The sequence below is a fragment of the Astatotilapia calliptera genome, chromosome 15, assembly GCF_900246225.1.
Source record: "Astatotilapia calliptera chromosome 15, fAstCal1.2, whole genome shotgun sequence".
Classification (NCBI taxonomy): Eukaryota; Metazoa; Chordata; class Actinopteri; order Cichliformes; family Cichlidae; genus Astatotilapia; species Astatotilapia calliptera.
In genome coordinates, this window is record NC_039316.1 from 26,188,647 (window position 1) to 26,200,729 (window position 12,083).

The 12,083-nt window shown below is 46.6% G+C and overlaps 1 protein-coding gene across 1 annotated transcript; it reads right to left on the minus strand.

Annotated features, from left to right (window-relative positions):
- Positions 1-1,209: 1,209 nt before the first annotated feature.
- Positions 1,210-2,968, minus strand: LOC113037652 (kelch repeat and BTB domain-containing protein 11-like). The gene has a single exon (XM_026194950.1). The coding sequence runs from the start codon at positions 2,656-2,658 to the stop codon at positions 1,483-1,485; it is 1,176 nt and encodes a 391-aa protein (XP_026050735.1). The 5' UTR covers positions 2,659-2,968; the 3' UTR covers positions 1,210-1,482.
- Between the last annotated feature and the right edge of the window lie 9,115 nt (positions 2,969-12,083).

Sequence of the window (12,083 nt, forward strand, 5' to 3'; positions counted from 1 at the left end):
GAAGAGGATGATGTGGACAAAATACTCATTTGCCTAATAATTCTGCACTCCCTGTATTTTAGTCATGAACGCCTCTCTCCATTAGAGGACACGACAGCAGGTTTACTCTGGATAAAGATTTTTTTTTTTTGATTTAACTTGTGACTTAGACAAAGAGCACTGAGATTGCGCAGCCAGATGATGCGAAAGCGGCAGAGGACTCAATTGAAGGGTGGAGGGGATCAGGCCCTCGCAGACTCTGAAATGATGGCTGCTGCCCTTCCTGCTCTCTCTACATCGGCCCGACCTCTGCACACTTGTGAATCAGCAGCAAGTTCATCCTCAGCCTTCATCAGCTCAGAGTCTGTGCAGCTGCTTTTTGGAATCAGTCTCAGATCAGTTCTGTGAGCAGTCTCCTCTCACTGCTGCTTCAAAATCTGCAGCGTCAGCAGAAAGAGCTGCAGCAGTCTGAGACACACACATACATAGATGTATAAGTGTGATGAATAACAAACTGCACCCTTCATTAAACAGCCTGTCATGGAACGCCCTCGCTGAGGATACGCTCAGCATGAATGCAGACATTGCTCTGATGATCAATAATCTGTCTTTACCTCCATCTTCAGCTGCTCTCCAACCAGCGTTTCCTGTTTCTCTGTCAGCGTGAGCCCGACTCAGGGTGCTGTTTTAATGACACAGTCTTACTGTACTCTGTCTGTGAGGCTCTAATAATTAAAATTAATATTGTTGTTTGTGCTCAGACTGCTTGTATAAACCCAGATTTAATATATATATTTGGATGTAAAGACTGAACCTGCTGCAGCAGCTTTCCTCTGACTTCAGTTAAAATGATTCAGAATTAAATTCCTTAAACATAATGGTTTTAAATCACATTTAACAAGATTTTGCTGCTGAGAGCAAATATTTATTACTGTCATTATTATTATTATTAATTTCCCTGTTCCGCATTTAGTGGGTGTGGAGCTCTCTCAGGATGTTTGTTAACGTCAAGCATCAAAAACATTTTAAACAGCTCAAAAGTGTGTCACAGTTAACTTTACATTAACTTCCATATTGGAATAATATGTGAAGTTATTGAGTCTATCAGCAGAGTGAAAATGAACTTCAGTACTACTTAGTAAGATGAAATAGGTTTTTGCACATCAATGTTTACTAATGTGTCCTTCCTCCTGACAGGTGATGATGTCACATGAAACACACACACTCGCGTTCACTCAGATTTCTGCTTTATTGATCGACATGCAGCATCAGGAGCCATGATCAAAGTCCGACATCAATAACTCTAAACACACGCTTCAGCTCCTCACGAGCAGCAGCATCCTCTCTGACGGTCACAAACCAAACAGGAAGTGTCTGAATAAAAACAGTCCCAGCTCGGCCCACCGCCACCCATGCACACGCAGGAAACATTCTCATCGTCAAAGTTAGGAACAAGAAGGCACAGCGACGACAAGGAGAGGCCAAGCAGCCCGACTGCAGATCTTAAATGCCAGGGTCAGAGGTCATGGTCTGTGATCCATGATCAGAGGCAAGAGTGTTCTGGGGCAGGCTGAGGACAAAGGGCACCAGGTTGCCCCGGGCCCCGGTGGGGGCTGGCAGGGCCTCGGGCAGGAAGCCGGCCTCCTCCTCGCCGATGTGGAACTGCAGCGTGCGGCTGCGGTTGACGCAGTAGATCCGGTCACCGAGCACAGCGCATCGGAATGGCAGTGTGTTTTCCAGCGGAAAAGTGGCGGCCTCGAGCCACACCTTCACCACTGTGCTGTACCTGTGCACGCTGACCTCGGCACGTTCGCGGTCCACGTCGAAGCGGTAAACGAGGCCGCGGTGCGCGACCATGTCGGCGGAGCGGCGGCGGCTCTCGTTGAACGGGCACTCCTCCCACTCATCGCGGCGGGGGTCGTAGCGCAGGAGGCGGTAGAAGAGCGACCCCCCCGAAACAAACAGCTGGCCGTCGCACGCCGTGGCCTCATGCGCCACCGCGAACGAGCCTTTGGGCAGTGGCGCCACATGGCTCCACCTGTCGGCGCGTGGGTCGTAGCGCTCCACACTCAGCAGGCAGCCCCCGCCCACCGCGTACAGCAGCCCGTCCACACCCACCAGTCGCAGCTGGCAGCGCGGCTCGCTCAGCGGCCGCACGCCACTCCAGCGCCCGCTCAGCGGGTCGAAACACAGCACACTGTCCTGGGCCTGTCCCCCCCGCAGACCGCCCGCCACGAACAGGTAATTGAAGAGAGTGCACATTCCAGAGCCGGTGGGTGGGGCCTCTTCCGGGAGGCGGGTCAGCTCCTCCCAGCGCCGCGCACTCGGGTGCAGGAACAGCACGCGCCGCGGGCCGCGCGCCTCCTCCCCACTCTCCGCCACCGCCAGAACCCCCTCCCCCGCCTCTAGCCCCGCCCACTCCGTCCTCCTGCTCAAGATCAGTGCGCGCTCCGCAGCGCTCAGACGGCCGTACAGCGCGGGAGCACGGAGCACCTCCAGGTAGTGCGCGCTCATGTAGCTGTACACACGCTCCTGCTCGTCCTCTGCGCGGTCCCGCTTGGCTCTGCTCAGCAGCTCGTGGCAGTCCTGCGCGCTGATCCGCGTTCCCTCGGAGGCTGAGCCGGGCTCGCAGCGCGTGCCCGCGGCCGTGTTCCGGTCTAGGTCCTGGTTCCGGTCCATGGCGGCTCTGACGGTGACGTGTCTGCAGATCACACCCTCGGCTGCTGCCTGTGTACAAAGACCTTCGTGCCCGCACGCACCTCCTCCTCTCTGGACTCCGTTCACGCGACAATGTCTCTGCACACCGTGGGGAGGACCGGGGGGCACGCCCTGCAGCACTCCCGTTATCAGCGCCGTGAGAACGCGCGGGGTTCACCTGTGTGAGAACGCCCTCAGATACACTGCTGCACGAGCCCGTCTCTGTGACGTCATCAGCGCTGTTTGAGATTAAGAAGGGAAAAAAATGAGACCGAGCGAAAAACACCGAGCTGGTTCTTTTCTGTCCCCCATGTCTGAGCTTCAGTCTGATGCACCAAACACAAACATTCCCACCTGTGTTTGAGGTGATTCTTATAATAATAATTCGACACTTTAATCTCAGCTGAGGAAACAAAATTGGCAAAATAAATAAACAATAAAGAATAAATTCAGTTCATTTGAGGCTGTACATAGCTACAGATACCTTGGTGTTCATCTGAACAATAAATGCTCTCTACGGAAAAGGGCAGAGCAGGTTGTATCTGTTGTAACTGCGGAGGCTCAGGTCTTTTGGAGTGAAGGGCCGACTTCTGAAGACCTTCTATGACTCTGTGGTAGCCTCAGTCATCTTTTACGGTCTGGTCTGCTCTCTGGTCTGTTCTAGGATACCCCCTGGACCTAGTGGAGGTAGTGAGTGAAAGAAGAATGGTAGCTAAGCTGTCATCCCTGTTGGACATCATCTCCCACTGCATGCAGGAGACTCTGACAGTACTGAGCAGTTCCTTCAGTGGCAGGTTGTGGCACCCACAATGTGGGACGGAGAGACTCTGCTGGTCTTTCCTTCCATATGCTGTCAGACTCCACAATAAAGACTTTACAGATGACCACACAAATGCAGACACACACACACACACACACACACACACACACACACACACACACACACACACACACACACACACACATCTAATACACCTTATAGCCTTCGCCCAGTCTCCCTGATTTACAATATTACAAAGTGCAATTTATCTGATGCAACATGAGCAATTCTCAGGTGAAACTATTACTGCTGGGCACAATGTGCAATTTTTCTGGAGCATTTCTGATGCTGTTGTTTACGTACATATATGTATATTTTTACAGATGTCCTTATTAAATTTTTAGATTTTATTCTGTACATTCTTTGGACCGTACATCCGAACATTTTAGTTTACACTGCCTGGAACATAGTATTTTATTCTTTTTTATTTTATACAATTCTATTGTTTTTCTTAATTTTTGCTGCTCTTAACTCTGTAGTGTCCACTTTCTGCCTTGACCACATGTGGGACTAATAAAGGTTATCTTATCTTAAACAAAAGCTGAGCAGGTGGTGAAGCATCAGTTATGAAGCTTTAGAGGTATGATGTCACCTGATAATGTCACACTTTCAGACCTGCTGCAGGTCAAGGGTCAGGTGAGTTCAAACAGGCAGCATGAGTGATGAAGACATAAATCCTAATGATGGGGAATATCTGCGTGATAACAGTCACACCTTGAGCAGCTGCTTGGGGCCTCCCCTCGCCTCCTGGTGTGGGCAGCTGAGTTCACTCGATGACCTTCCTGTTCTCCATCCATCAGATCCAGTGACAGGTGTGCCTGTGGACACCTTCGGGAGCTCACAGGTGGCTGTGTCGTATCTGACGTGAGCTCACCTCTGAAGTTTCTTTTCACACACAGACCTCAGATAAGCCGATCACGCTGTGTAACAGGATCTCTAACAGGAATCCCAGTGCAGACCGCCCCTCCCAGGTACCCCGGCCCCTCCCCCCAGGTAACCCAGCCCCTCCCACAGTGTAGAAACCTGCTGGGAGTTACCTGGCTCCAGGTGTGAGTCTTGAGTCTGTGAGCAGATACAGACATGAGCTCATTATCTGAGCGGTTAGCGAGCCATTGGCTCCTCCTGCTGTTCAACACTCAGAGACACAGCTGTGTGCAGATGTGCTGAACCTCGCTCAGAGAGACACAGGAAGCAGCAGCAGCAGGTAAGTCGTCAACACACACAGGTGAGCCAGGTGTGTCAGTTTTGACTGCAGAGCTTCGTCTGATCAAACCAAACAAAACGGGAGGAAACACCTGAATTAGCTGGAAGCTAAAAAACAGTCTTAAGTGGACTGTGAAGGTTCTCAGTCATCCAAGTCATCATAGTCTAAGGAGCTTGGAAAGAAAAGCGTGGTGGAGAGTTCTAGATCTGGGACTCTCCACCAGATCTGGGACTCTCCACCATTTGACCTTAGAAGTGAGGAAGCCTCTCGGATGAGATTTGAAACGTCTTCAAACAACTTAAAGAAGTCCAGATGCTTTTCTTTCCAAGCTCCTTAGAGTCTTTAATGGAGGAAGTGACCAAAACGATGAAACTGCAGCAGAAATGTTTCCTCAGAGGAGAGTCAGCTGATCGCAGCGTGAAGCTGAAAGAACCAATCCTCACAATTACGACTGTGGGATTAAACAAATTATTTCACTGTTACTTATTATCTGTATTATCATTGCATTAATTAACCTTGCATTAAGTCATTATCATTGCATTAATTAACCTTGCATTAAGTCATTATCATTGCATGGACGACAAACTGAAACAGGAAGTTTCATGTGTCTGATGATGAAGGTCAGACTGCCTCATCCTCACTGCTGAGCCTCCAGACCTCAGAGCAGCAGAGGTCACCACAACACCAAACTGGAGATTTCAAAATAAACCCCGCAGGTGTGATGGGATGGATTTACCCTGACAGAAGGACAAATCATTGACCCATCGAGCGACTGATAAGAGCTGCTGGTTCTGATATTCAGAGGAAGCAGGAAGTAAGGATCACAGTGAGCTTTTATTCATTAGAATCTGCTGAGGGTTTGGTTCCCACAGCTGGGGAAGAGACAAGATCAGCCAGCAGCCAAAAATAATAATAATAATAATAATAATGGATTGGATTTATATAGCGCTTTTCAAGGCACCCAAAGCGCTTTACAATACCACTATTCATTCACTCTCACATTCACACACTGGTGGAGGCAGCTACAGTTGTAGCCACAGCTCAACTGATGTCAGCAACTTCATCGTCAGGCCGACGCTCATGGGACACACACATACAAACAAACAAACAAATACAAACAAATAGACACAAACAAAAACTAACAAACACACATACAAACAGACAGGCAGCTACCCTTTGGCTGTGATGTCACAGTTTATGTAAACAGTACGTGTTTCATGACAAACAGCTGGTTCCTCCTTCAAACTCATTAGCTCAGATTGTTTCTGACCTGCAGGTTCCTCAAATCAGCTGATGGGTGGCGCTCACAGGTCTCCTGAATGTTAAAGATCATCGGAGCTTCATCAGAGCAGAGTAATACAACTCAACAAGGAGGAGGAGTTAAACAGAAGAAGTAAATCAAACTAGGAAACAGTGTGAACATGTTTAAAGATGATTCCCAATAAAAAATCAATTATTCTCACAGTTCTGAAGAAGATGTTTTATTGATCAGGTCAGCAGAAGAAACTCAAAGTCAAACATTTTTCCATCTGAATGAATCTAAACGACAGAAAATGTTAAAAACAAAAGAAACAAAATGTGAATAACTTCCACTTTAATCCCAGTTTCATCGTATTTCACTGTTGAAATGCAGTCAGTTACTGTGAATCATTTACAACAATAATCATCACAATTAATCATTCATCACTGTGCTCTGTGTTCAAACTGTAAACTTATCCAATCTTATTTAAAACTTTTGTGGTGCCTAAAAAAACAACAAAAATAAATAAAAAATGATTAAAGACACTACCTCTGTATGAGTGTGAGCAGTTTTAACATAAACTAAATATAAACATTTCCTTATTTGAGATCCAATTTTTTGCTTCACTTGTAGATTTTTAAAATCATCTCAATAAAAATAATAATTTTATCTGAGCTGAAAGCGTTTGTGGGACCTCGGTGGCCGAGCACTTTAATAACAGCGAGGATAGCAAATCAGGCGCAGGAGGAGTAGCAGGGAGAGGTGACCTGTAGGTTGCCGTCAGACAGATCAATTCTTTAAACCTGCAAGAACCGAACCATGGTGCCGGTCTCTGCACACATCTGAGCACACCTTTGCTCAGACCTTTATGCTGTGAGCCTCGCCTCCAAATGCATCATATGACACTGTCGCTGAACTCTGACCGAACCCGGAGTGAGCTATCCTCGAGGTCCCGACAACCTCAGGGTCAGAGTAACCCCTTGAGGTCGGACTCCAACTCCAGGAGAACACTGTTTTTGTCTCGCTGATGAGGAACAAAGAAAGGAATTAGTGACGTGAACATGTAAATTCAGGGCTGACCTCACCTACAACCCGTCTCATTTGTGCCAGTTTGAGCACATTGTCAGGCCATAACACTACCTGTGCATACACACAGAGCAGCTACACATCTGTATAACACCTGTCTCATAAGGGAATGGGCTTGATTACTGCATGAATTCAGAGGAAGGATGTTGTGCTGGGTGCATGTACTCGTAGACGTGTAATGAGCCTCTTAATGAACAGGCCACATTATGCTGATCATGGGTTCAGACTCTGAAAACACGTATGAAAAAAAAAGTCTTTAGATGGGTAAAGACCCACAGTAACACAGAGAGATCCCAACAATCAGACAACCCCTTTGAACAAGCACTTTGGTGACAGTGGAGAAGAAAAAATATCTTTTAACAGGAAGAAACCTCTGGCAGAACCAGAGATTAATAACAACTACTGATTAAATGCAGAGAGGTGTAGGACCATCACATGGTCTCGGCTCTGAGCTGTGCCCTTATTGGATGGACATGTTTGGCTTCTGTGGGCGCCATCTCTGCTGCGTACTTTTTCAGTTTTACTTGAGTAAAGAAGTTGTATCACTACTTCAACTTTAATTACAGTATTTGAAACACTAGTATCTGTACTTCTACTTCAGTCCTGAATGTCAGTACTCTCGTCACTTCTGTTTATCACAGCACTAAAGTTGTTGTTGTCCTCCTCCTCCTCCTCGCTTGTCTTCATCAGATTAAATATAGATTAAATCTCTCTGCATCAGCCTTCGCTGTAGCTGACTTCCTGTTTGATCAGACGTGCCTTTAAAGCGGCGACAGCTCAGTTCAGCCAGAGTTCAGCTGATGCATTAGAATGAACAAATTTTAATGGCAGAACTCGGAGACGGAGAGGAAGACGAGCTGCTCGCTGTCCTCATAGTGACATCACCACGATGCTCAAACACAACCTTTCATCGCTGAGCTGTCAGGAACCTGAAGTCTGCAGCTCAGACTGAGACGTCAAACTGCTGCTCCTCTTCTTCAAAGACTGCTGACGTCAGCACACAGAACACTCTGCAGACTCTGAATGACTCCGATAAATGGTGATGGCGTCCAGCATCAATGCTGAGCCGATCCAAATCACTCCACATCAGAGGCTGGAAGCAGGCCGACTGCCTCACTGTTACGTTTTTATTGTTGCTGGACGTCAAAGGTGAAAGTAGGGCTGGGCGATATGACCGAAAATTCATATCTCGATATTTTTTAGCTGGATGGCGATATAAGATATATATCTCGATATTTTTTTAAAGCCATGAAGTAACAACAAAAAGAGAGCTCTTAGTCAAAGCTGTGTCCCAGATGTCACACAGGAACTTTTATTAACATAAAGCATAGATGTACATGAAAAAAACTACTCAAAAATAAATTATGAGCATTTATTAAAAATAATGCTCCGTAAATAAAAGAAAAGTATGTTGTTTTTGTCCATAACAAAAAGCTCACAATTGTGCAGTCAAAATGTAAACTAAAAGACGCTGAGCATAATAACAAAGACAGATTTCACAGCTGCTCTGTTCCCAAGTTCTACTGTGTGACTGACAGCCTGGAGTTTGAAATCCGCTTCAGGTGCCATTTATGGTCCTTATACACACACAATACGGTAATATTACGTTGAAGCACAGTGCGTATTACTACGCGAGGCTCCTCGGTAGCCGTAATGCTCCGACAATCTATCAAGCGGTGCAGCTCCGTAGCTTACCAAAGTCGTACTAAAACATTTTTTGACAGATTGCTGAGCGCTGTGTTCCACATAAAATCGGTTCACGGTCATCAAGCACAACTAGAATTCATACATAAGGCGGGCTGTCAACTTTTGAGAAAATGAAAGGATTGTAGGCTGTGCAGCCCCTGTGGGCTGCATGTCGTTAGCGTGGTTAGCTCATTAGCGTGGTTAGCTCATTAGCACGTTGACGCCATCCAGCCCCACGCACGGAGCGATGCGCAGTAACTCGTTAACGGAGATTTGCCGTGTTCATCTTGTCGCTGCCTGCAGGTGACTCTATGGGGGAGGAGGGGGAGTTGTGTTCAGTGAAGGAGAGGCAAGGCGGAGTAACGTTGCGTAAAGACAAAAGTGGACGAAAGAGAGGCAAACTTGTGGCTCCACAACTATAATTATAACGTATATATCGATATAAAGGATATGGTCACATCTTATATCTCGTATAAAAATATATCGATATTTTTAAAAAACTTGATATATCGCCCAGCCCTAGGTGAAAGTGCTGGTCCAGCCTCAACGATTAAAGACGATCCACACAGAACCAAGAGGAGACACACCTCCACTGTCAGGACTCACCTATACCGTCACTAAAAGGACAGAGGTCAGACTGTATGGAAAGGCAAGAGAGCCGGAGCTGCAGACACATCTGATTAAAATGACACAAAATATTATATAGTATATAGTACTATAATAATATTATAGTAACGGGTTCGTGTTACCTGTGCAAACCTGTGAATATTCAGTCATAAGCTCCTCCCACATTTCTGACTGACAGGTGTCAGACTAACTGACTAACTCCTGAGATTTGCCTGTTTGTCTGTAACTGCACCACCCGAAGTCTGAACGCACCATCACTCCACCCACCTGTGCTGGACCTTCACCCTGCAGCAGCATCACTGGCTCGTACACTTCCTGGTTCAGATCTGGTTGGTTGTTTGAGGTCAGGGCTGACCTTGGTAACCACTGGTTGTCAAGGCAACATGTAACGACTTGTCAGTGAGACTAAAAGTGTGACACAGACCGGAAACAGAGGATGTTCCCCTTCAAAGTAAAAGCATCAGGATGAGCGATTTCGGAGTGTTCGCTCCCGACTGCCTGTGAAGTTCCACTGTGTGAATGTTCAGGGTGAGCTAACCAATGTAACCTGCAACCGCCACACACAATCAGACTGACGGTTCAGCAGTAGCACCGAGACCATGGCGTGCTTTTACAGCGACTGTAAGTTACTGAAACATCATGTGGTTGTCATCTGTGACACTTCACAGATCTGGATCCCTTTGACATCAGAATCAGAATCTTTTATTAATTTATGAAACAAATGAAAACTTTCACAGATCTTAAATGCAAAGATAAAATGTTACATAATCAAATCTGTAATCTCTGGAGCGGTTCTGCTTATATTAATGATTATTGTGAAATGTTTCCATGTATTTGTACTATTAATTATTAATAATGCTGTTTCCTTGTGTCTTTAAAGCCTAACCAGGGTCCAGGTCTCATATACATATGCACTGATTAAAGCAACGTTAACATATCGCTCCTGTTGTATAAATCAATACAAAAAGGCATCCACCATTTCCAGTTCTTCTTTGTGTAGTGTTAGTAGCGTGTTCCTGCAGATCATGGCAGCAGTCAACGGGTGACCACGGGCTTCGTCTAGCAACCACTTGCCAAACGGTCGGGGTCTGTGTGACTGAGACGTGGACACAGCATGTCTGTCCTCACATGTCCATCTTTAAACCCAGGCCGTGCTCACATCACGGGTCAGCTGTGTTCACAAATATTCATCTCTATGATGGCGGCATCAGACATGCCACACAAATCTCTGCAGTGACCAAAAACCATCAGTGATGCTGAGTGAAATTGTCTCTTTAAACCCAGGTCACAGTTTATAATCAACTGACAGCGAGCGTTTCCACAGCAATCAGGTCAGGTGACAAATGCTAATTAAGAGCCATCAGTGAGGAAGAGTGGAGGAGGTGAGGTTGTTTCCACCTCCTGAACGATGGCTAATTTAGCAGAAACGAACTGATGAAAAGCTTTTTCATCTGTGTTGCCATGGCTGCGTGAAGCCTGGTCAAATGAATTAACAGGAGCCTTTGATTTAGAGCAGGAAGGTTATTACTGAAAGGTAAAGAGAAAAAGTCAAGGAAACAGGGAAACTCCACTGAGCAGGAGACAAACGGACGCTTGGCCTCCGAGATGTGATCGGACAGAGGCCAATGGCTCACATGCCTTCAGAGGGAGCTGTGATCTAATCCTTTCAGGCCCTGCCCACAAACACTGAGCTGAGGCGGAGACTGAAGGTGAGTCTGGTGCAGATCTGTGGCAGTGCAGGTGGAGCTGGTTGGATGTGAACTTAACATAAACAAACACGTTTGCTCAGTCCGGCCTCACGTCCTCTAGTCTGACATTTGTAGACGTTTTACCTCCTCATACTTGACCACTGCCACCGAGGTGTGAAGTCACATGACAGAAAGTGAAATGTCAGGTGTGTGAGAGACCTGGAGATGAGAGGAGCAGAAACTGTCGAGGAGTAGGAGGGGAGGAGGAGGAGGGGAGGAGGGCGAGAGGAGGAGGAGGGGAGGACAAGAGGAGGATGGGAAGGATAGGAGGAGGAGAAGGGGTGGAGTAGGAGGAGGCAGGCAGGAGGAGGAGGAGGAGGAGGAGGAGTGTTTCCTGAATGATGATGTCTCTTGTATGGAGGACTTTAAACAGGCGACCTGATGAAGCTGAGCTCTGTTGGGTCAGGTTTGATTTACAGACTGGCCGTATGCTGACGTGTGATTGGTAAGTGCTGCAGTGCAACGAGTCCACCAGCTCAGCCTGGAGCACAAAAAGAGTTCACCAAATAACAAAAACATGAATTGAAATCTTTGAATCTTTATTCATGTTCCTGATGCTGCCTCTGCGCCGACCCACGCACTCCTCTTTTTTTTTTTTTTTTTTACAAATAGTTAGAAAACTGTACAATACAAAAACAAAGAAAAGGAAACAGACGGTTAACACGCCACATCAGCAGAGCGATTTAATCAATTTAAAGAAAAACACGAAACCTGACGAACAAAAACAAGAACATAATGCAGAACGATGCTTCATGCAGCCACTTCAGAAAGAGCCTGAGACGGGAAACGTCTGAATCTGAGTGTGTCAGTTCCTGCTGCACATCACACGTGTGATGGAAATCTGCAATGTGAAATTTTACATCCTCACAGCTGACTCTGAACTTTTATTTTGTATTCTTCAGAGAGTATACTGTGTTTGGAGGTGGGGTCATGTGTGGAGCTCAGAGTTTGATCTTTGCTCTGTCTGAGAAAGCATCTGGGGACAGTTTGGAGTTT

Coding starts and splice junctions, on each gene's coding strand:
- LOC113037652 (XM_026194950.1), bottom strand. CDS start 2,658: ATGGACCGGAACCAGGACCTAGACCGGAACACGGCCGCGGGCACGCGC.